This window comes from Acomys minous (genome assembly GCF_964271855.1).
Source record: "Acomys minous genome assembly, chromosome: 12".
NCBI lineage: Eukaryota > Metazoa > Chordata > Mammalia > Rodentia > Muridae > Acomys > Acomys minous.
In genome coordinates this window covers 69,399,020-69,424,448 of record NC_140493.1, presented here as the reverse complement: position 1 = coordinate 69,424,448, position 25,429 = coordinate 69,399,020, and the positions used below count along the sequence as shown (strand labels likewise).

Below are 25,429 nucleotides of genomic sequence, written 5' to 3'. Positions count from 1 at the left end.
CCCATTGTATTTATGCACGGAACTGTCAGAAAATCGAAGAGGAAGAAAACACACAAAAAGCCCTGCTGATAGATTCACATCGGCATCTTGTGCCTGTGCTGCCTGAAGTTCAGTTTCTCCGCAGTGATCATCGCTGGGGTATCTGGTGAGGGGGCTTGCAGAAACCTCATAACTGGTAGCACAACCACAGCGTAAACTTCACACTAACCTTCTGCCGGAAGTGTGACCCTTTGTGGGGAGTGATTATGTCTTCCGCGTTGAAATGATTATTAATATTTAATATTGATTTATAATGTTAGTATAATCAGTGGTTGCTCCTTAACCAGCGATATACCCAAATAACCACAGAGAGAGACCAGGATCTATTTAATTAGCCTAGAGCACAATACTGAGCAATAATCACTCCATCCTAAACCTCCAAGCTAGTGTAGATTCCTCCCATTACTTGCTTTTTACTCATATCCTAGGTCCGGCTCGCTCCTCCTGGTGCTTCCTGGTCCTCTCCACGTGTGCCCTTCCTTACCTTCCAGATCTTTCTCCTCCCCTCACTGGGCCAGGCTGTCCCACCCCATTCGCTGTCTTGCTCAGCATTGGCTAGCTGGCTTTTATTGGCAACACAGAGAACAAATGGTGGGCATGTTTACACAAACTTGAGACAGGAGATACTTAGAATAAACATCACAATGCAACGTCTGGATTGAAACCAGATACCGGTAGAGGAATCAGCATTTGAATGGACAAGGGAAACTGTTCACAGTTACAGTTCACAAGAACATTATGCCAACGCCACCACAGGAGGTATCACATACCAGAAAGGTGAAGCGATGTGTTTAACATAGTCATGGTACCTGGGACATAAATCTTGGTGACACTGGGAACGCATTAACTAAAGGGCTTTTCAGTAGCCGAATATGGGAACGTTGCTCCTAAGGTCAGGTGTGCATTGAAGGAGAGAGGTCAGGCCTAAGAAGAGCTGAAAATCCTGTTGGTTTTGTCTTACTTACTTCTATTGCTGTGACAAAACACCATGACTGAGGCAACTTAATAGAAGAAACAGTTTGTCGGGGATTTACAGTTTCTCTGCTCATGGCAGAGAGCAGGCAGGTGAGCCTGGGGCTGGAGCAGCAGCTGAGAGCTCGCATTTTGAGGCAATATCCATGAGGCAGAGGGAGCCAATGGGGATTGGTGTAGGATTTTGGAACCTTAATGCCCACCTCCAGTGACACACCTCCTCCAACAAAGCCACACCTCCCAAACCTTCCGGAACAGTTCCATTACCAGGGGACCAAGTGTTCAAACATGAGCCTGCGGGGACCATTGTCACTCATACCGTGACAGGTCTCTGAGTTCACGCTAAGGCAACTCCCTCAAGTAGCATGTCTTCTTCAGGCACCCGTTCTTTTTTGTTTTTTTTTGGTTTGGTTTTGTTTTTCGAGACAGGGTCTCTCTGTGTAGCCTTGGCTGTCCTGGACTCACTTTGTAGCCCAGGCTGGCCTCGAACTCACGAGGGTCCACCTGCCTCTGCCTCCCGAGTGCTGAGACTAAAGGCGTGTGCCACCACACCCGGCTCCAAGCACCCATTCTAGTTCCCCAGCCCCTTTTCTTTTTCTTCTCCATCCTCCTCCCCTTATTCCTCCTTTTCTGTCTCCTTGTCTATATCTCAGGCTCGCCTCCAACTTGCTATGTAGCCTAGCTATGTAACCTTGGACGTCTGACCTTCCTGCCTTTAGCCACCAAGTACTGGGATTATGGGTGAACACCACCACACTTGCTTTTACGCGGTGCTGGGGCTCAAACGCAGGGTTTTCTGTGTTGTGTGCTTAGCTTGTACTTCACCGAGTGCACTACACTTATAGCCTTCCTTCTATCTTCTTCTTTTTTTTTTTTTTAAGATTTATTTATTATTATGTATATAGTGTTCTGCCTGCATGTAGACCTCCACACCAGAAGAGGGCATCAGATCACATTACACATGGCTGTGAGCCACCATATGATTGCTGGGGATTGAACTCAGGACCTCTGGAAGAGTGGTCAGTGCTCTTAACTTCTGAGCCATCTCTCCAACCTCCATCTTCTTCTTCTTTTTTTTTAAGTCAGTGTTTTACTGTGTTGCCTAAACTGGTCTCTAATGCTGGGCACAAGTGATTCCTGCCTCAGTCTCCCAAGTGTCTGGGACTATAAGTTATGTACCTTCCATGTCTGCCTGTCTTCCTTCATTTTTGTCCCAGCGATTCTTTATACGTTTTCTTCTCTCCCAGAATGCCTTGACTTTCCACTCCTTTATATTTGCCACTGAAACATTAGTTGCCATCCCATGCCTCAGTTGGAATCCTGCTTCCTTCTGAAGCTGTGCTGGCTAGTTTATGATGCCAATGTCACATAAGCTAGAATTATCTGAAAGAAAGGCATGCCAATTTAGACAACACTTCCCATAGATCTGGCTGTATGGCATTTTCTTAATTAGTGATCGATGGGGGGGGGGGCAGCCCATTGTGGGTGGTCTCATCCACGGGCTGGTGGCCCTGGGTTTTATAAGAAGGCAGGCTGAGCGAGCCATTTATGCTGAGTGTGGCCTCTGCATCAGTTCTTGCATTTGAGTTCCTGTCCTCTTTGAGTTCCTGTTCTGACTTCCTTATCTAGGATGAACTATGATGTGAAAGTATAAGCCAAATAAGTCCTTTGCTCCTCAACTTGCTTTTGGTCATGGTGTAATAATAAAAATTAAAATCCTAACTAGGCCAGGCATGGTGGCACACGCCTTTAATCCCAGCACTCGGGAGGCAGAGGCAGGCGGATCTCTGTGAGTTTGAGGCCAGCCTGGTCTACAAAGTGAGTCCAGGACAGCCAAGGCCACACAGTGAAGCCCTGTCTCGAAAACAACAACAACAACAAAAAATTCCTAACTAGGACAGAAGGCATTTACTTATTACCTCAGTTGTAAATGGTAACCACCTGCCCCATAACACACTGTGCAGGCTACTCTCTGCATCCACCAGGTATTGCCCGGCCTCTGAGATTCCCAGGCATGTTTTAAACCTATAATAAAAAAATATATTGGGAAAATAAACCCTGCCTTTAAAAAAATTATTATTTTAATTTTGTTACGAGTGTTCTGTCTGCATGTATGTTTATACACCATATGTGTGCAGTGCCCTCCAAAGCCAGAAGAGGGCACCAGAGCCCTTTAAATTGTGTGATGTCATGTTGGTATTTGGAACTGAACCCAGATCCTTTGGAAAGAGCAGGCTCTGTTCTTAACCCCTGAGCCTTCTCTTCCACACCCAGAAGCCCTGTCTCATGAAGGGCTTTAGAAATATCTGAATGGATAATAAATAACTTTTTCAGCCCTCAGCATTCCAGGGTATGCTCAGTGCAGTGTTCTTTCCCTCCTGCTGAGGAGAGACATGTTTAGGCATGTAGGAAAGAAGGTTGAGGGGTGGGTGGGGCGTGGCTTCTATGGAGGCCTTGAGACACTGTGGTACATGAAGGTCTTAATACACAGCAACTGCTTACGGCATCACTGGCACAACAAACGTTCATATTTGTGGTTGTCGTATTATTAGTCCATTATACTCATTGGCCTTTCATTGCTATAATAAAGTTCTGAGGCAGACTGCTTTATAAAGAAGAGTTTTTACTTGCCTCACAGCTTTGGAGAAGTTCAAACAGCATAATGCAAGTTCTGGTGACAGTCTGCCTCGACTTCATGGCCGCACAGCAGGATCACATGTGCACCTCTCTTCGTGTTCTCACTCTCCCTTTCTTTACAAAGCCACTGGGATTCACTCATGAAGGGCTCTCCCTTAACGGCCCAATCACTTACTAGAGTTCTCTCCTTTGGATGTCTTGGTAGAGTGGTTGTCTAGAATGTGAGGCTCTGGGTTCAATCGGCAACACTGCAAACAACAAGACAAAGCAAAGTCCCTGCTTGAAAGATCATATGCAGATTAGGTTTCTATTCTCTTTTTAAAATGATTTATTTAATATGTGTCTATCTGTCTGTCTGTCTGTCTATCTGTCTCTCTCTCTCTCTCTCTCTCTCTCTCTCTCTCTCTCTCTCTCTCTCTCTCTCTCTTGCCTTGGCTATCCTGGACTCACTTTGTAGACCAGGCTGGCCTCAAACTCACAGAGATCCCCCTGCCTCTCCCCCCATCCTGCCCCCCCCCCAGTGCTGGGGTTACAGGTGTGCACCACCACCCACTTTGAGCAGCGCACACTCTCAACAGCTGAGCCATCTCTTCAGCTTTAAGTTTCTGCCACCTTACTACTGTTAACATATGGCTTTGCAAATTAGACTTCTGCATGAGTCCAGGAGGCACAGATCATATTCAAAGCATTGGACAGGAGGAGAAAGGTAGGACCTAAAGTGAATTCAATACACCAGAACATCCTTACTAGGTAGCAGGTAAGAAACTGGCAAGAACCTCAGATTAAACCCCTGGGGGAGCAGGAAGAAGAAACATAAAAGAGCTGAGCATATAGCTCAGTAATAGAGTGCTTACCTACTTAGCATGCATGGAATCTTAGTGCCAACCCTGGTAACACAGACACACAGACACACACACACACACACACACACACACACACACACACACACACACACACCCCTCATCTGGAATATGGACCCTGATAGCCTCAGTTGGTTTTCTGTGGTAAAGGCCCAATAAATGAAACCTTGCAGACCCCAGCAGACCAGGTGAGTCCTGCATTCTCTGGGACCCTATGGCCCACTCAGCAGTCACTGGGAACCCCGGCACACAGCCTTACACAAGATCTCCTTGGCTCAGTCCTCCTGCTCTCAAGCAGGCTGACTGTCCTGGAATGGAGACCACAGTGAGGTTCCAGCAACTTCTCCCAGTACCGATCTGAAAAGCAGGTTTCCAGACTGCCTGGTTAGAGGCCTCCGAGAGCTGGGAGTGCATCAAGTCGACTCTGGGAATCTCCCAGCTGCAGCCTGGAGTGCCCCAGGCAGAGCAGCTCAGCATCACTGTCAACCACCCAACTCTTCTTCCAGATCCCCAGGCTTCCCACCCTCCAGAGAGCTGAGTATCCAGGCCAAGCGGGCTGCCTCGAGTGATAGTGCACGTCCCTGCTCCAAAACCAAACTGCCTTGCAAATTTAGGGCAGGTCTAGGAGAAGCACCCCAGTTACGGAGACTGAAATCCCCTTAGTGGGCTGAATCTTTTCTAGGATTCTATTCTATTTCCACGTTGGAACCTGATTGGGTAGAAAAGAGTGCAGCATAGGATGTTGGCTGCTCAGCAGGGGAGGCTGTGCATTGGGGGAGTCTTCAGTTGGGGCTTTGTGTAAGCAGTTAAGAGAATAATTAGAGCAGCAACTGTCCTGCCCCAAATCTGATCTTAGGTTCCCCTACAGTCACTTCAGAGGATGTGGCCACCTGTCAACCACCCAGTTGGTGGAATAAACAAATAGCTAAATATCTATACGGCTTAATGGTAGGCTCTTTGTAGCTAGGGACCACTTATTCATTTGAACAGTATGCTGGGATTCCCTGAGACTCTGAGCACTCGCTGTCCAGCAGGAGATGGCTTTGAATGACCTTAAATTTAAAAAACAAAAAACTTGATTTTATATGTACAGGAGATTTGCCTGCGGGTATGTCTGAACACCACACGTGTGCCTGGTGCCCCCAGAGGCCAGAAGAGGATGCCGGATCCTGTGGATCTGGAGTCACTCATGGTGGCCAGCCACCACGTGAGTGCTAGGAATCAAACCTGCGTCCTCTGGAAGAGCAGCCGGTGCTCTTAACCAGTTGAACCATCTCTCCAGGCCCTGAATGACTTTTTAAGAGTAGTAAGGACTCAGACAGAGAGAAGCAGGTCTCCCTGGCTTGGTTGTTAGAGAAAGAGGAGCCTTGATATTTCAGTGTAGCGCCACAGTGTAAGTTGGAGATGCTCAGGCAGGGTGGATGAAGCGGTGTTTTGATTTGTTTGCTGGAGACAGGGTCTCGTGATGCCACTCAGGCTAGCTTCCTGCTTACTGCAGCCTTTCTTTTTCGGCCCCTCACGCACAGAAATAATGGCTATTATTATGCTACCTTGCCAGGATAAGGAAAGAACATTTTCTCTAACTGTTGCAAAAGACTTATTTTATTTTATATGTGGGGGTGTTTGGCATGCATGTATTTATATCACTTGTGTGCCCAGTGCCACAGAGGTCAGAAATGCACATCGGATCCCCTGGATCAGATACTTTTGAACCACTGTGTGGATGCTGGGAACCGAACCTGGGTCCTCTGCAAAAGCAACAAGTGCTCTTAACCACTGAGCCAACTCTATAGCCCCGAGGACGGAACATTTTAACCAGCTAGATCAACCTGTGCGGAGGCACAAAGGCAAGCAACAGCAAGAAGAAGGAGGGGGAAATGTCCTGGGGAATCCATAGGGGTGTGTAGGATGGGCCAAAGGGCCCAGGCAAATAACGAGGGTTAGGGCTCTATATAGCCCAGTGGGAGAACACCTGCTTAGCATGGCTAAGATATAGGGTTTGGTCCCTAACACTGCAAAAGGAAGAGGAGAGCTGGGGGCAGGGGGCAGGGGCGGGGATGAGAATGAATGAAGATGAGAGAACAGAACGTGCCTTTCTCCAGGTGGTGCCTTAGAAAGAGAGAAATGGCATGGGATAGTAGTCTCGCCGCACGCTGTCTGTGGCTTTGAGATGCAGGAGACTTCCGTCAGAACTTCAGGTCTAGGACATCAGCCTAATAAGCCTGGGACTGCTCAAACCAACTGACCCTTCACAACTTCCGCTGACTGTTGCTTCCTGTCCCATTCTTTCTCACTGTCCCTCCATCAGGATTTGAGTCATGTGTGTCGTCTCAGATTATGTGTGTGCGATTGTGCCGAGCAGCCTGCAACAGGGCGCAGAGACAAAATTCAGAGTCACAGCGTTCTATAACAAGAAGCTGAAAGCACATTATATGAGGGGTGCACAACCCGGGACAGTTCTTGAGCGGAGAGCATGGCTCACAGGGTGAGCCCAGCGTGGTGGCGCACGCCTTTAATCCTAGCACTTGGGAGGCAGAGGCAGGTGGATCTCTGTGAGTTCGAGGCCAGACTAGTCTACAAAGCTACTTTAGGACAGCCAAGGCTAACACAGAGATCCTGTCTTGAGAAACCAAAGAAGAAAAAAGAGAGAAGAGAGAAGAGAGAGAGAGAGAAAAAGAAAAAGAAACAGGGAGTGAGGTGGGTGGTCCTGTGGTTTCTCGGGGATCATCTTTGCACTTCTGACATGCCAGCCCCGCTGCGTCTCCCTTCCAGAATGTAACCCAGAGGGGTTGACTGGTTGCAGATCTGTGTGCTTGGCTTCTAGGCAGGGACAACCTTGAGTGTTGGCATCCCTTGTAGAACCTTCCCTTCAAGCCCTAAGTCTATAAAGCTGACGTTGGGCCAAAAAGATGGCTCCCTCCATGGGTAAAAGAGCTTGCTGGCTAGCTGGAGCTGGATTTCCAGGACTCATGCGGTGGAAGGAAAGGATCACGAACTGACTGCAAATTGACCTCTGACCCATGTGTGTTTGGCTAAGAAAGACACCAAACCCAGCATTATGGGAAAAGAAAATGAGTTTCAGAGTTTGCCAAGGGGCCATCTGTAACCATGGAGTGCCATCGGCACTGCTGACATTAGGGACAGGTGCTCTTTTGGCATTGCTGGCTTCTGCCCTTTGAATACCTCAATCCCTCGCATTTTAAAAAACTCTTTCTGGAGCCAGGTGTGGTGGCGCACACCTTTGATCCCAGCAGTCTGGAGGCAGAGGCAGTTGATCTCTGAGAGTCTGAGGCCAGCCTGATTTACAAAGCAGGTTCCGGGACAGCCAGGACTACACAGAGAAACAAACCTGTCCTGAAAAGCCAAAAGTGGGGGGCGGGGGGAACGGACCAAACAATATCAAGTAAAACCTTTTTGGTACAGCACTGGCAGCTGCTCCTTTCCCAGCTAAGAACCACTGATTGTGACGAGAAGACGTGGTTGTGTTCAGCTGTGTCTCAAGCCCCTTATAGCTGGCAAGCGGGGAGATGAGGGCTCTCCTCCTTTAAGATGTTACTGGGGTGCTGGCTGGGGTGCTGGAGAGATGGCTTACCAGTTAAGGGCACTTGCTGCTCTTTCAGAGGCCCTGGGTTCAGTTCCCAGTACCCACATGTCACAAAGCTTACAACTGCCTATAACTGAGGGGGAGGGGGGCAGGGTCATCAGGCATACACATAAGTCAAGATAAAAATAAAGAAAGATGTTACTGGAGGATTGTCCGATGGGGCGGGGGTGCATTCTGCCCGCAATACTCTTGTTCTTCCTGGCTTTCCCAGACTCTTTGCTCACAGTGGTAACCTGCAGCCCGATATAGAGTCTGCTGGAGAAGCTGAGGTTTGAGTCCAAGTCCTTTGAGGCTGCCTATCTAGAACACCTTGAGCGGCTGAGGTGCCACTCCATTTGGCCACCAGATGGCACCTGAGAGTCCCTGCTCTCTGCCGCAGGACCAGTGGTAACAGGAGTTGACTGCAGAGAGAAGTTGCCTTAAGAGAGGCCTGAAGCTTAAAGAGACACTGCCCCAGACCCTCGGGCTGGACCCTTAAATCTGCGAAATGAGGCTCTACCAAGGCAAGCAGCACCGTCCAGGGTCAGTGGCTACTTTGTCTTTGCCTTCCTAGGTTTTGATGCCATCTCCTTGATGGTTCTCAGGCCCTGAAACTGCTCCTGAGCCTGAGGGGACAGGGCCAGCCGGAGGGGAGGGTGGCGTCAGAGCTCGTGGCAGAGCAGTGTTGGTGCTGGGATGCATCTGCAGAACCCGGCTGGGCTGTGGTGTGGTGGAAAGCACAGCAGCTTTGGGGCAGGGCAAAGGGCCGGCCTGTGAGCTCTGACCTCTGCTGGACTTGACTCTGGCTGCCTTGGAGCTGAGCAGATTGCAGCCTTTGAAATTGATCTCTGGGTTTTTGGGGATTCTGAGGATCCTTGTGTCTTCTTCATCTGGCATCTTTCCAAAGGCTGATGGGGGCTCAGAGGTAAGTAAATGCGGGAGGGGGCTCTAGACTCGCCTGTTGAGGTTTCTCATTGACTTAGGGAAATTCTCAAGTTGACCCCTGGGTGATGAGGGCTGAAAATTGTTAGAGGAGGGTCGCTTTAGCTGGAGCTTGGGGAGGGACCCTCCCCTAAATTGCTTTGGATTACCCTCATCTAAGCCAGCTGCTCTGCCATGATGTTAACTCTTTCTGGTGCCTGGCTGTGGGGATAGGGCCCAGGAAATCGGTGTGCATGATGCGCCTGCTGCTGTCTGTCCCTGGGGATCGTCCTGGTAGGGACAGAGGAAAGCATAAGACTGTGAATGCGGTCCTATGGAGGCCAGTCTATATCTTGTCAGGGATGCGGACCTTTCCCACGACTCAAACTGACATAACACTTCCATAGGGGAATGAGTCTCGGGCCGGTGGGGTTGGGGCTTGGAGGCAGTTTCTGTTGTCTGTAGATCTGTCTCTAGAAAAGCCAAGAGGCTGGAAAAGGGCAAAAGACAGAGTCTTGGACCAAGCCGTCTCCTTGAAAGGCAACTCATGGGATGCCTGGCCTGGGGAATTTTCTTATTAAAGTATTTTAATTTTGCATTTATACATTGTGTGTGTGCGCGTGTATGTGTGTAAATGCACACATGAGTGCCGCGGAGCCTATATGGAGGTCAGGAGAGATCAGAGGGCAAACTGGGGGAGTCTGCCGCATGCCGTGTGGGTCCTGAGGGCGAAACTTGGGCTCTCAGGCTTGGTAGTAAGCACTGTGCCTACTGAACGCCCCACCCCCCACCCTTCACGGCTCTGGGAATTTTCTTCTTTCCAGACTTTAGCATTGAAGATGAATTCTGAGAACAGTAAACGCTGTTTTGCCCTACCAAGGAAAAGGAAATGAAATAGGGTGTAAAAACAGGCTACCTGCCAGGCATGATAACACATACCTTTAATCCCAGCACTCCCCTGTGAGTTTGAGACCAGCCTGGTCTACACAGTGAGTTCCAGACCAGCCAGGGCTACATAGTGTGAGACTCTACCTCAGAAAACAAACAGAAAGCCCAACCACACACATACACGTTCACACCAGGGAACGGAAAGCCGGGCTACCCCAGGATCTTTTAGAGAGGCAGCTTTACGGTCTTTCAGGGCTGATAAGCTACCCGGAGGTCAGCTGCCTGATCTATGTGGGACCACCCTCCGCATCTGTGAAGACTAAGGTTGGAAAAGCCTGAGCCTGGTCTCAGCCCTGTCAGCAGAGGGTTGGGGACCTGACCCTAACAGACTGTCTCTGGATCGCTTTCCAGCTTGTCTGCAGGGTCATCTGACCTGCTGTAGTAGATGTGGTTTTCTTTGGGAAACAATTCTCTTCTTGTTGACTTATCGGTGGCCCCTGGGAGTTCTGCAACGACACCGTTTTGCCTTTCCACACAGCTCCAATTTCTCCTTCCCCGGGCTTACCTCTTCTGTTTATTCACTGGTTCATAAGCCGACTTGACTCATTCTCAAGTGTCGCCCTCTGCTGGCTGGCCAGTTGTGCCTCTGTTTCTTTGTCTATGGGATGGAGCTAATAGTAGCACCTATCTTGAGGGCTTACTGTTGAGGATTAAGCCAGAAGCAGCTTGTGAAGCACGCAGAACAGCGCCTGGCAGTTGGGCATCAGTCAGCGTGAGCGGCCGTTCATCCTGATCATGTCATTAATCTTGGTTAACTTTTATATGCACTTTTAAATCTTTTCATCTTATGCAGTTGAGTGTTTCACCTGCATGTATGTCTATGCTTTGTGTGTGTACCTAATGCCTGCAGAGGCCAGAAGAGGGGGTCAGATCCCCTGGAACTGAAGTTACAGGATGGTCTGAGTTGGCACACGGATGCTGGAAGGCAAACTTGGGTCCTCTGGAAGAGCAATCATCTCTCCAGTCTACCATGTGCTTTTTGTATTAATTTAATTTCTTATATATTACATCCTGTCTGCAGTCTCCCCTCTCAGCCTTCAAAAGTAACCAGAATCACAGGTGTGCATACACACTGCTACACCTGGTTTAACATGCATACAGGCAGTTTTTTTGCTTTTGGCAAAAACCTCGTGTGTGTGTGTGTGTGTGTGTGTGTGTGTGTGTGTGTGTGTGAGGTCACATTGCTGTAATAGTGTTTTTTGGAGGTTTATATACTCTGATGCTTCCTGCTTGGCCCCAGCAATAGAGACTCATTTATTTATTTCTTTTATTTTTGTTTTGCTAGCAGTGACCACTGAGTCACACACAGAGCGAGGCTGTGTTGCCAGCATGAGAAGGGAAGAAGAGTAGAGCTACATAGGTCGCATCACCAACTTTTGCATCCTGCCCAAGAGGCTGCTGGTCTTCAGAATGGGTCTATGTCTTTTCCACTCGGCCCCTCAACACCACCAGCACAACACTCTAGGCTGTGTAACCAACCTTAAATCTTAACGATGAGGGAGGAGCAGGCAGGTAACCATCACCTCGGAGATGGTGGGGGACAGGGTAAACTATACTGCGTGCACAGGTTGGGGCTATGGAGAGGGTGGGCCTTTAGGAGCAGATGGGGACTGGTTTCTAGGGGCTTGGCTGGAGTGGTGCACTGAACGCTGACTCAGTGCCTCCAGGAGCATCACACATCTGAAAGCCGGGGCACTTAGCTGAATCAGGGAGGTGTGCCCACAAGGGTACCTCCCTGCTGCTCAGACAGATTGAGGCAGATAGCTGGGGACAAGAGCACTTCAAGATAGCAGGCCTTGGGCAAACTGCAGAGGAGGAAGCCTCTTTTAACTCCTTAGTTCCCAGAGTGCGTGTTGAGTTAGGATCTTTCCCCAGCCTTTCTCCATCCTCAGTGTCCTTTGATTTAACTGGAGGCATCGCGGTGCTCCCAGGCCCACCCACTTCGCTCTGTGAACAAGGTGAGAATGAGGCTGTGTGAGGAGACTCTTCCTAAGACAATAGGTCAGGTGTAGTGTTGTGTGACCAAACTTCTCCTGGGGAGAAGCAACATACAAGTCTACTCGCCCCTGACAGGGAGCCAGGACAGAGCAAAGTATGGACGCCATCAAAATCCAACTTGGTGATCCAATGGGTTTTATTGGGGTTCCTTACAGGAGCAGAAATGACTCAGACAGCTGCATCACCAAGGCCCACTCTAAAGGGGTAACAGTGTGCAAATCTGGGAACCCTGGAGCGCAGTGCACACACAGCCTTCAGGCAGCTTAAAAGGTTAAAGTGTCCTTTCCAAACGACTCTGGTCCAGGTTTCTGCTGCTTCGACTGGCTGGACTGGTCCGAACCTTCTTCCCAGCAGCTCGGCTGGGCTTCCTTTCCATCTGACCAGAAGCTGGTATTGTTTACTCTGGCAAAAGGTGGGGCCTAGTGAACCTGGTCAGTTTCTGGGACTTCCTGAAACTGTTTTAAAGTTGTTTACTTTCCTGCTTACGGAGCTTCCCAGCAGGATAGAATGTGTCAGTCTTAGATGAAACTGTTACGCAACAGGTGGGCAGATGGTTATGGAACAAAAATGTAAGGGCTTCCCAGCAAGAGATTTTCAGGGACCTTCAACGCCTTGCATTGTGCCGGTGAGGTGGTGCGCATAGGCTCCCAGCACACAACGTGTGGTTGGGTCACTGAGCTGTGCTGCCGTTTTCTCATCTGAAAAACTCAGAAAACTGAGATAGGGGCTGTGCCTTGCCTGGTAGCACAGGCCTCAAGTCCTAGTGTTTGAAACCTCAGTTAGCCCCCAGTGACACACCTCTCCTAATAAGGCCACACTCTCTAATCCTTCTCAAACAGTTTCTCTGACCAAGGACCAAGTATTCAGCTGTGTGAGCCTGCAGGGGCTGTTCTCATCCACACCACCACACTGTCTGCCCCCAAAAGAGCTGGAGACACAGCTTTGTGGTAGAGGGCGTGAGTGTAGCCCTGGGTTCAGTTCCTGGTGCTGCGAAAAGAGGGGGAGGGTAAGGAAAGAAGGAAACTGAAGTAACAGTGATGCTCACAGAGGGATCATCCTTGTGGGGGAAAAAAAAATACTTAAGATCCAAGCTAGAAACACCAAGTATTCAGTGTCCAGTATCAGCACTGTGACCTGCAAGATTGTTTCTGTACTCCATGGTGTTTTGTGGAGGGAACCATCCTGGGCAAGATTGAGAGCAACGGCAACATTTTAGTTGGGGGGAAAACACACTGAAAATAGCTTGCTCAAGCCTTTATAGATAAAAAATGTAAAATATATGCAAATGTATGTGACTCACATAGAAACATATATCCATGGCCTCCTCACAGTTAACACCGGATGTGGAGATGTGGGGTTGGGGCCCGGCAGGAAAAAAATCCCTGTAGTGTATCATGTGGTGTATTGTGGGGAGGGGGTCGGTGCCACAGCCTTCAAGGGTTTGTAGCTGAGAGCTGTATCCAGGCGTGTTCTAGGCCTTCAGACAGTGCTACGCAAGAATAAGCAACGCCCTTGTCCTTTCTCTCTCTCTGCTTCCTCAGAGGGCCTGCTTGCTCCCTTTCCCGTCCCGGAACTCTATTTCTGGATAGTCTCGCTGGAGACGCTCGGCCCCCTCCTTTGCTATGCTCCAGGTGTCGGCTTGGCCCTCCCAATCTCATATGCCAGTCAGGGACAGTGGGAGGGAACCCGCAAGCCACAGAACCAGAAGCTTGGGTTAGAACTGGGGTCATGAGAGGGCAGTGGGTACAGGAGGATCCTCCATCTGCTATAGCCACCTCCCCCCCCCCCCCCCCCCGTAGGGGCTCCCACACATTAAGAGCGTCTACCCTTGAACCTCCCAGAGGCGGAGGGGCTCTGTCCTGTGCATTGATGGCCGATAGCTCTTCTTGGGCATCTGTGGAGGCCAGTGTCCAGGCACGCAGCTGGGTCTGCGTCTACTCCTCAAAAACGGTATTTGAGCTTGTTTGGAAGGAGGAGTCCTTGCAGATAGCTAACAACACTGCCCCCTATAGAGGACATAAGGGGAGCTTAACTCTTTGTAGACCTCTGTATGGCTGGAGCCCAAGGAGGTTTTGCCATGAGCTGTCTGAAGATGGGATGGGATGGGAATTGCTCTGTTATTAGAAATGTTCTGTATCCTGGTATACGAAAGGTCTAATCCAGGTTTTCCTTCGTGGGTTCGATTCCCTCCTTCCCTGAGAATTCAGGAAATAGGCGTCCTGGATCACCGTAGCCTGACTCCCTTTTAGACCAGTTCTGTCTCCAAGTCACTTGGCCCAAGGAGGTTGGGAAAGTTGCCCTATCATCAGCGCCCCCTCCCCCAAGCCTTCGGTGCTGTTGAGGTCACCGTTTGGAATTTTGTTTAAGACTCTGAGGCATCTGACTCCATCTCCCTTTAACTCCCATGTGATTATGCATAAATAACAGCTCTCCTGCACTCAGGCCAGGGGTCACCTGGAGGAATTGGGAGAGCCCAGGGCTTTGTGTACCCCAGTTTGTCTCGCTGCCTCAAAGGGGCACATATGAGAGTAGGTCCTTCCTCAGATGCCAGTGGTTGACCCTGACCCCTGCCGTCGCCTTACTTCAGCCACCCACCCCTCGTATGGAGCGGGAACTGATGGGCTGTAAGGTCAAGGGTGTTTGAATAGATGGGGCGCTAGCTTTAAGGTTTGGTAGGAAAACAATCCCTGGGTGGCCCGGCCTGACAGCGGGGTGCAGGACATTAACCCAATCCACACTGCGCTGCCCATGCTTGTCTAGGGGTGGAGCCTGGCAACTGCACCAGCCCCAAAATCGTGCTTAGAGATCCTGGGGTGGCAGGTGATGTCACTCCTGCGGGCCCATAGGTCTCCCTAGTCTACGGGTTCCTAGAATTTATGCTGAGTCCAACTGGAGGAGGAGGGGAGCCTCTGGCCCTGCATCGCCGCCCGGAGACCCCGCGGGAGCTCTGTGGGCCAGCTGGAGGCAGTCGGTGGGGCTGCGGGCTGCTCTCACACCCCATCAGCCCCGCTGCGACTGGGGGTGGGGGCGCTGAGCTTTACGCGGATTGGCTGCCGCCTCCGCCCCCCTCCCCGCCCCGGGCACAGCGCAGCCCCCGGGAAGTTGCTAGTTGGAGCGCGCGGGCTGCGGGGCCGCGGCTCCCAGATCCGCAGCGGGTTCGCCGCGGCCGCAACCGCGCACTCGGCTCCCGGGGGCGCTCCCCCCCCTGCCCTCACCTTGGCAGCTACGGCTTGCTCCTCCCTGCTACCTGTTTCTCTGTTTCTCTCTTTCTCCCGCCTCCACCCTGAGCTCTGTAACTTCGGCCTCCGAGTCTGGCCACCCCTCCCGGCACCCCGCCCGCCAGCGCCCTCCCTCCTTTGTTGTGTGCGATGAGGGTCGGGTTTCCCTTCTGACCAAGGAGCCTCTGCCGCACTGAGCCGCCGGCATGGAGCCGCTTAGCCATCGGGGCCTGCCGCGCCTCTCCTGGATCGACACCCTCTACAGCAGTACGTGTGCGCGTGGGCCGCTGGGCGAGGCATGGGAGGGAGACCCTCTACCCTTTGAGGTGCCTTGATGTCCTCAGGGTCCCAGGTGCACCCGGTGACTGGCATGGGTTTGAGGGCATGGTCCGCCAGGTGTGCAGCCAGCCAGGGAGGGGGGAGCGATGTGGGGTCCTCAAAGCAGACTTCAGATGGGAGGTGGGCTCGAACGGGTGGGAGCTGGGGGAATTGAGTCACTCCACCCACCTGTTGTGTAACCCAGTACTCTAGTGCTCGGGGAGTGGGAAGCGCCCTATTTAGGGGGCTATCTCTGCCTTTTAGATTGGCAGCTTTTCTCCCCACGTTGAAGCAGAAAGGCCATTTTGGGAAAAGTCTTAGACTGTCTAGTTTACTACCTCAGGGACATTCCGGGTGTGTGATTCGGGTTGATAATGGGATCAGGTTGGCAGAGAGACTGTAGGTACGGATCTCTGTGGGGGCCATTTGGATGAAAGGGCCAGCCCCTCTTTCCAGCCTCATCACCACCCGCATTCTCATCACTACCACCACCACCACCCAGAAAAGCAAATGAAGGGGGGGGGGAACCTCCAGCACTCCACCCCCTCGCTCCCAAATCAGCCACGATCATGTGATTGCTCTTGTACAGCCTCGGGGGGATGTGTAGTTGATCACTGGGACTTAAAATGGGAACCATTCCCGCCAGCGCCATCCCCCCCCCAAGCCTTAGGTGGCACTGCCTGTGTCGCCCTCCTCGCCCTCTCTTTAACTCGTTGGCATTCTGTGGTGTAGGGAGATAGATGATCCTGCTGGGCTCTAAGGAAGACAGTGTGGATTTTGCTTTTTGCTATGGAAATGCTGGGAACCCTCTTACTCCCTCTCAGCACACCCCAGCCCTGAGGCAGCTACAGCTAGGTGGGTGACTCTGAACATGAGGTACCATGGAACAAGGACATTTCGAAGGGTCAACCTGGCTTGAGTTCCTTATTAGCAGTTATATTCCATGGGTGAGAGGAGATATCTGTCTTGAGCCTGGAGGTCTTGCCTCCGTGTGTCTCTGCATTACCCACCACTCAGCCTCTGCCCTCTGCATCCCTTTGGGAGCTGCCTCTGTCCTCTGCATCCCTTGGAGTCCTGCACTCCTCCTATTTTCTAACCAGCCTCTCATCCCAGTTTCCTGCCCCTCCTCCTCTTCCCAGCAGTGCTCCTTGTGATGGTTCATTCTGCTTTGGGTTTTCAACATCAAAGAGACGAAATCTGGTTCCCCCGGGTGTCCGTCCTGGCCAAACCCAGCCAGTCCATCTGCTCTTTTCCGGTAGAGGGCCAGCATCATTGGGTGAAGGTCAGGGCTCACAGCTGTGTGGCGTGTGTGTACACACACGTGTGTCTGTGCAAATGGGGACACACATCTGTTCAGAGGCCTGATGCAGATCAGCTCCTGACTCAAAGGACGGATTAGTGACCTCTGCTTAGCTGTGTTTTTGCAAACAGCAGTCATAAGAATGCCTCATACTCATCTGCTGCTTGTGCTCCTGGGTATTTCTGGCTTTCTGCAAAACCCATTCCTGCTTTCCTTATTTCCCAAAGCATACAGGCTCCTATGGAAAGCTATTTGTGGCTTTCACTCTATTACTAAAGATAATTCTATAACTAACTTGATCATCCAGGTCCCCACCTGCAGCCCCAGCCTGGACTTGAGGAGCAAAATTGGCCTCAAGAATTCCTGACTAGAGGAATGTTAGAGCAGGGAATTAGGCCAAGGGCTTCTTTGGGGGATGCTCTATAAACCAATCCTTACTCCAGCAGCCTGGTATCTGAGCTGTCTCTAACCTATTGTAAGGCCCTGGGGCAGCTGGTGGGTGAGGTGGTGGGCAGGGGCACTAACTTGTCATTGTGCGTGGTGTCTCCACCTCCCTTTCTGGAAAGGCTTAATTGGGAGTCTGTAGCAGCAGGCTTCCTGGGGAGGTCCTGTGCAGTCATATCTAGGCTGTTAGCCATCAAGTTTTCTTTCTGACAGGAACCCAAGTTAAACAAATACCCAGGCTGTCACTTGCCTGGCAACATGGTTCCGTGGCTCCCAGGGGGAAGTTCCTTTGCCTCTGTGGAGGCTTTCTCTTTACCAGGCTCACAGGGCTTCCACAAATGCTAGATCTAGGCATTGTAAATGGGGTATACATGGTGGCCGGCGTGACTCCTTGGAGATGTGACTCGATTCAGCGATAGAGGCTAAGTGTGAGTGACGTTCCTGTAGTAGTAGTACTCAGGGCCTCTCCGGGTTGTTCAGAGCGTGGCAGGTACTGCGCCAGGTACTTTCTTCTACCTCTTATTTCCCAACCTGGAACTCTGACAGATTAGGAAAAGGGGGGTTGAGTAAACTTCAGTCATTTACTCAAAGTCACATAGCTGATAAAGGACGGAAGGGAGTTCAGATCATTCCTTGGCCAGTGAGGCGTACTTGAGCATACCTCCCAGATATGCATGAGTGTATTCAAGGCCCTGTCCTGTCATGCAGTGGGAAATACCTGTCCTCTTCAGTCCTATTTCCAGGTGTTTCCCTGAAATGATCCATTAGGGTAAGTGGCTTTTGTTTTGTTTTGTTTTGTTTTTCGAGACAGGGTCTCTCTGTGTAGCCTTGGCTGTCCTAGACTCCCTTTGTAGACCAGGCTGGCCTCGAACTCACAGTGATCCGCCTGCCTCTGCTTCCTGAGTGCTGGGATTAAAGGCGTGCGCCACCACCACCCAGCTCAGGGTAAGTGGCTTTGAGAGCTCTCACACCACATTGTTCTATGTCTCTGTGGCACCTTGGGACCTGGTTTTGGAGTCCACGCCAGATTGGCTGACGCTCCCTGTAAACTTAGTGGTTCTCTACTCCTGTGAGACTAACGACCAGCCCCTTCCTCACAAACTCCTCGTCGTTGCAGCCCTTGGACTCTTCTTTCTGGTTCCTGCAGCTGTGCCAGGAGCGTTGATGGTCATCACACACTCCTTGCAAAGGTGGTAACGGCATATCCCCTCTGCGTATAGTTGGAGTCCTGAGTGGCTGGGCCGTGGAGATTTGCTAGGCACAAGGAAAAGTGGTAGATCCCAGCTGCCAGTGGGGCAAGATCCTTGGCCCTGATCGCCTGAAGTGGCCGTGGAGGCTTGCAGCCACTCAGGTTCCTGCCTCTTTACTTCTCATTTTCTTTGTGGATGTACTGATGCTGCCTTCCCTCCTCAGGGCTTTGTCTTGGTTCTTCCCCAATGGCTGGTATGAGTCTCTCTCTGTGGGCTTGTTTTCTTTCTCATAATTCCTCTGTCTTTTTCATCAGTCACCCTTTCCACTAAACACTTCCTACCCTCTCTACAGCACCGAGGAGGGCGTCTGGACTAAATTAAGTTCTGTGAAGTAACAAACACAAGGACACTCTGAGACTCTGCCTGTCCCTCCCAAGTAGAAGCAGCCTTCCGAGCAGATCCGGACTGAGACACACATGTGCACCAGGCAGGCTCATCGCTTCTCTCCTCTTCAGTGGGGACATCTTTAAATATGTGCTCTAGATTTACTCAGATGGGAGACACAGGGCTGTGTTTCAGGTCTCCACCTTTGCCATTTTAGCCTTCTCTATCCCAGGCAATGTAGTACAGATCCCAAGCATACCTACCGGACTGAGCCAAGCAAAAGCCTGTGCTTTCTTGGATTCCGGAGACGGCAGAACATGAGCATCCGTTGTTACAAGACCCTCGCCTTTATAGGATCAATGTGTCTTGTGGTGTGTTCATGGATGGCCCTTATAGACTCAACCTGTAAGGCAGGGGCTGTGAGGATATGGGCCGACCCTCAGATCATCCTAGTCCTGTGTGTGCTGTGTACCTGAGGACCAAACCACTAACACGGAGTTTAATCAGAGTGGTTCACTCAGCCAGGCTCCATCAGACTGCACCCCCTGATGTTCCGTGAGCACCCGCACACCAGTGCTCTCTTCTGCTGAATAGTAAGTACTTCACTCCTCTTCATCAGCACCAGTCCATAGTTGTCATGGCAGTCAGGGTCTCAGAGGTAGGACTGGCAGAATGAGTCATCTGTTCAATAAAAAAGGAGTGGTGGTTGGAGCTGGAGAGATGGCTTAGTGGTTAAGAGCACTGACTGCTCTTCCAAAGGTCATGAGTTCAATTCCCAGCTACCACATGGTGGCTCACAACCACCTATAATGAAATCTGGTACTCTCTGGCTGTATATATCATAAATAAATAAATCTTTAAAAAAAAAAGGAATGGTGGAAACGTTTGTGGAGAATTGGCTAAGAAGATGCTTCTTGGGGGGAGATTAGATAGCTGGGAGGATGTTGAGAAAACCCATTCTGCTTCTGTCGTGGGGACAGGATGGAATGAAATGCTTAGGCCGACCTCTGGGGCATGGGGTGTGTCGGATTCTGTACCTGCCTTGCGCCCACTCCACTGTAAATCTGTGTGTCTCAGAGGTGTCGTGTGGATCAGTTAGTTAACGTCTCAACATCTTTGAGGGCGCTGTGCAACGCAAACGTCCCATGCAGAGATACCCACAGAGGTTTAGGGAGGACTTAGCTAGGAGCGCATATGCATAAGCCCTCAGTAGTTTTTGGTGGTGTGAGTTTGAGAGGGAGCGGACTTTTTTTTCCCCCCTGTGTTTTTTGGCCCCTTTAACTCCTGACTCCACCAGAAATCCCAGAAACACATTATCTGGCCCATTCATGAGTTTCCTGGCATGTGTATTTGGTAATTGTAGTAGTGTGTAGTGAATGTGGAGACCCCCCAGGGGAGTTCTGTGCTTTGCCAGGGCCTGTGATTGGAAGGCTTCTTTCCGTGCTGTGTTCGTGGTGCAGCTGTTTGACTCAGCTTGAGCTTTTTTGGGGGAAGAATCTGGAGCCTAGGCTTCAGATGGCTTCAGAACGGCTCTGATTCCCCTACCTGAGGAGAGGTTTCGGCTAAGGTGGTATGTGGAGGCATTGCCTGCTATGTTGTTTGGATCTTTGAGAGAAGCATGCAAGCCTATCCGTCTCCAGGAACTGGCAAAAGGAAGACAAAGTCTCATGTGTCTGAGGCTGGCCTGGAACTCTTGACGCTCCTTCCCCCAGCAGTCGGGATTACAGACTTGACGCAGCAGTGTGGAGATCTTGACCAGGGTTTCATAAAGCATGTCGTACAAGCACTCTGCAAGGTAGGTTCTGCTGTGCTCTGTGGCTCAGTCTTGTATATCTTAGGCTAAGATTTAGTCAGTTGAGGCTGTGAGGACCCATGGTTGGTAGCAGGAGTCTTATGTGTGTGGTCTTAAAGCTTGGGTAGAATCTTCTTTAGATCCTGTAGGTGCGTAGGGAAAAAAAATGGAGGGGGCAGTGGGCTGAGCACACACACAGAGCCAGTTTTGAAGCTGACGACAGGCACTAGATCCTGTTGCTGTTATCGCCAAGGCACCTGGACAGAGTCCTTTGAGCTGGTCCCTAGGTTCAGATCTGCTTTCGTCCCCCTCGGTTTTCTGCCTCTGTGCTTAATTGCTATTGTCTCTTCTCCTTACTCCCCCATCACACACCAGAACAAAAGAGGAATCTGCCATTGTGGGCTCTGTAGAAAATGCCAGAGTCTCCACTTGGCCTTTGGAGAGGAGGGTAGATGGGGTGAGTTCTGTAGTGACCTAGTTGGTTAGATCCAGTCCCCTCGTCCTTGTTCTTGCCCTCACTCCCATGCCTTTATGTCCCTTGACACGGCATGGAGATGTCATTTTGCCCAAAGTGAGCAAGGTGTGTAGAAGGGATTGGACACCTAGGGGAGCCTGGGATTGATGAGGGATCTGCAGGTTGGTTAGGGCTTCTGGGGAAGGATGTGGCTGTAATTACCTTCATGGGATTGAAGGGCTGATTCTGCTAGTGTGCCAGGCTAACCTCCTACTCCTGGGCATTGCCTCCCAGGCAGCGGCGAGAGTTTAATGCATCAAGATGACCCAGCATCTTTAATGCCATGTAATTAAGCTTAGTTGCCTGCCTGGCTGGAGGGACATCAGCTCACAGCTCCAATTGATTTCTTCCTTTTGTAGCTACCTTGGTTATTGGTCGCTATCCTGAACAGCATTTTCCTTTTCCTTTTCCATAAGTCTTTCCCTTGAAGGTACAGTTTTAGGAGAAAGGCGCCTTTATGGAGAATTCTGGGGTTACGGTGACAGTTTGTTCTGTGATGGCACCTAGTGGGAAAAAAAGGAGTTCTGAAGAAAAACCTTGTCTTTAGGCCCTTGAATGACATCTTCCAGTGAGAAGAGTCTGTGTCCTACTGGTTTTTCCATTTGAGAAAAATCTGTCTTCCAGTTAAAAAAAAAATGTTGGTTACTTAATGCATGTGGGCATTGTGTGTGGATGTGGGTGAGCATGCATGTGGAGCTCAGAAGACGACTTTATGGAGCCATTTCTCTCTTTCCACATTTTATATGGATTCTGAGTGATTCAACTGAGGTTGGCAAGCTTGTTAAGCAAGTGTTTTTACCCAATGAACCATCTTGTTAGCCTTCTGTTTTCTTTAGAAAATTTGGAAGTGGGGGCTGGTTACGTAGCTCAGTGAGGAAAGTGCTTGCCTACAGATTCACAGAGGCCTGGGATGAAGCTAAAGCACCCCCACAGAACATGAGTGTGGGGGCACCCTGGAGGACTGACAGTTCAGGGTTAGCCTTGGCTCTATCAGGCTAGCCTTGGCTGTATAAGGAGCTTGGGCTACATGAAACCTTATATTAGAGATGGATGTGAGGTCTCATGCTTATAAACACAGCAACTGGAGATTGAGGCATGGTTTTGGGGCCAGCCTGGGCTACATAGTGAGTTCCAGGATAGCCTGGGCTACTTAGTGACTCCAAAGAAAAAAGCAAAAAGAATGTATAGTTTAATTAGCCCTACTATGTGCCAGATATGCTAGATGTTTTCTGCGTATTAGCTGTAAACCGCCCCCACCCCAAACAATTAACCTGGTTGTTGTTTCCTGATAGAGCTGAACAAAATGGAGGATCTCAGCTTGCACATGACCAGATCTCAGTGTTCTGACTCCAACAACCACTCAGCTTCTTACAGGATTACCAGTACAATAGTGCTGTTCAGTACCTGCTGTGTGCCAGCCCTGGCAGAGGCACTTAACACATCCCCTAGGCTCTTCTCGGCCTGCACTCATGTACAGATGAAGCCCCTCCAGCCGATAGGGAAGAAACTGGACTTGAGAGATTAGGGATTAGCTGGGGGCTGGCGAGCGGGAGTAGGCACTTGGCATGGAGCACCACATTAGCCTGACCCTAAAATTGACCCAGAAACAGTGTGCTCCACTTTCCACACTCCTCTCTCTTTCACAGCGGATCGGTGAGGGCCCCCGCAGCTGCGGTCTCACTGAACTGCATGGATCTGGTTATCTCCGACCAGTGTGACAACTGAAGTTTTTTCAGGGTGTGTGGGGGCTAGCGGTGAGGGTTCTACCTGGGGCCTTATGTGTGCTCAGCCAGTGCTGTACCACTAGGTTATATCTCATCATATATTAACACACACACACACACACACACACACACACACACACACACACACACACACCATTTTTCTTTTTTTTCTTTTTTAAGATTTATTTATTATGTATACAATGTTCTGCCTGCATGTACACCTGTATACCAGAAGAGGGCACCAGATCTCATTATAGATGGTTGTGAGCCAGCATGTGGTTGCTGGGAATTGAACTCAGAACCTCTGGAAGAGCAGACAGTGCCCTTAACCTCTGAGCCATCTCTCCAGCCCCATACACCCCATTTTTAAGGCAGTGTTTCTCTGTGTATCCCTGGCTGGCCTGCAACTAGCTGACCTGCCTCTGCCTCTGCCTCCCAAGTGCTGGGACTAAAAGCATGCACCGCCACTGCTAGGCTCCCAGCCCCTTTTTACTTTTTATTTTGAGTCAATCTCTTCCTAGATTGACAAGGCTGTCTTTGCACCCTTGATCTCCCTGCCTCAGCTTCCCAGATAGCAAGTGCTAGCGAGATTGAGTCTTGCTTCTCCTTGGTGTGTGAGCAGCTCAAGCCCTAGGGATCTTTTATGTCCCTCACCAATTGCCTGCCTTTTCTGAGGGATGGTTCCCCACCCCCAACCCCCGGGGATATTTGGAGCCCGTATCCCTGCATGACCCCATTTGAGGGGTTATTGGCAAGAAATGGTAGTTGGTAATGAGAGTGGAAGGTGGGAGAGGGAAAGAGAGGGACTGACTGGCCATGAATCTAGGTTTTGGAGGTGGGGATGGGATGTTCTTTTCAGAGCACTTGGGGGTAGGGGTAAGAAATGGGAACTAGAAGAGAGGACTTGGCAGAGCCAGAGTGTGCTGGCCCTGCTCTTGGACCTTTTAAAATTCACCTCCAGAGTTCCAGAAGGAGAATAAAGAGCCCTCAGCCATAAATCAGGCCACTGAGCACCAAGGGTTTTTGCCCAGGCAGGGGCTGTTGGTGGAGATCTGGCTCATGTCTGAATTTGCCCAGTGCAGCATGCTAATTCTGGGTGGTGGTGCGACTCAGGGCTAGTAGCCTCCAGCCCCACTCTGTACACCCATGGAGGTCCCCGGGGTCTAGGGAGCACTTGCTGAGATGGCGCACCTCAGGCAAAGGGGTGAGCCCCGTGACTCAGGCTTTTGTATACCTGCCTTTGGCTAGGACCAGAAAGGCCTGAATAAGACTGAACCCCATTTCACAGAGGGTTTGTCTGTGGCGAGCAGAGGGAAGAAAGCTTGAGCAGGGATCAAACAAGGGAGGCGGAAGCACGGCCCCCTCCCTCGTGGTCTTCCCCTCGGTGCTCAAGACTTCAAGGACAGCTCATATCCTGTATTGACTCAGCAAGTTTTTTTTGGTTTTGTTTGTTTTTGGAGCCTCCGCTTGCTAGCCTATGGGGATATAGGCACTCCTGTATCTTAGTCACATGCTTTCCTGTGGGGACACATACACAATTCCAGTTGCTCCTAGGGCCTTATAATTCCCTCCTGACTGCACTTCTCCCACCACTGAGAGGCTGCCTCTTTCCTGTGGCCTTACCAATTGGCTGCCATCCCTGCCTCCAACCCTGCCCCCTTGACTTTAGATTGTAGCATCAGACTTGCCAAGTCCCCTGTTCTAGGTGCCTTGCTGTGGCACTGTGGGCCCCTCGCCCCCCCGAGCTTTCTTTTGCTCTTCCTGCCCTTCCTCCACCCCCACCCCCGACTTCACATTCTTTCAAGGGAGCAACGTCTCTGGGAAGACCTCTACCACAAGGCTGCCAGCTCTAAAAGCGATCTGAGGTCAGGAGAGCAGATCCTGGTGTTCAAGTCCCATTCCTCCAAAATACACGCTCTCTCTGATGCTTTTCCACAGGCCGCCCTGTGCACGTGGAAGCAGTGATCTGGTGGGAATGAAACAGGGTGGGGCAATACCCACTGATTGGTGTCCTGTGGAGGCTGCTGTTGACTCTGTGTCAGGAGACAAGAGCCAGGGAGTTACAGAAAGCTCTAGGATGTAGCATTAAAAGGAATTTACACATGGGTGGCCTGACCAAAAAAGTCAACTCTACACCCTTGTGATTTTTTTTTAAGTACTTAAGGGATAGATGGCTCTTTTTAAAAAAAAAAAAAGTGTGTGTGTGTGTGTGTGTGTGTGTGTGTGTGTGTGTGTGTGTACACATATGCTATCGTGTGTGCATGGAAGAGTAGGTCTGTATTACCTTGGTATTTGTCCTCACCTTCCACCCTGTTTGAAGCAGGGTCTTTCCTGGTTGCCACTGTGTTTCATACTCCAGGCCAGCTGCTCCATACTCCAGGCCAGCTGCCCCATGCTCCAGGCCAGCTGCCCCATGCTCCAGGCCAGCTGCCCCATGCTCCAGGCCAGCTGCCCCTATATTTCAGGCCCACTGGCCTGAAAGCTTCCAAAGGACTCCCCCATGCCTTCCCCACCCACCCATCTTACTGTCAGAGTACTGGAATTGCAAGTCAGCCACCGTGCTGACTTCTAAATGGGTTCCTGTGAT

At 50.6% G+C, this 25,429-nt stretch overlaps 1 protein-coding gene across 3 annotated transcripts in view; it reads left to right on the top strand.

Annotated features, from left to right (window-relative positions):
- Window positions 1–25,429, top strand: part of ABR (ABR activator of RhoGEF and GTPase) — a 196,330-nt gene that overhangs the window by 37,853 nt on the left and 133,048 nt on the right. Inside the window, exon 1 of one of the 3 annotated variants that reach the window (XM_084802752.1) lies at window positions 8,864–9,016. The exons of 1 other annotated variant lie outside the window; for it this stretch is intronic. Coding sequence is in view for 1 of the 2 variants with exons in the window: in XM_084802750.1 (XP_084658876.1) it covers window positions 15,383–15,443 (61 nt within the window). In the remaining variant the exon portion in view is untranslated. Of the gene's footprint in view, window positions 1–8,863; window positions 9,017–15,082; window positions 15,444–25,429 lie in introns of those variants that run through there. One more of the 3 variants, XM_084802750.1, reaches the window with a different exon arrangement.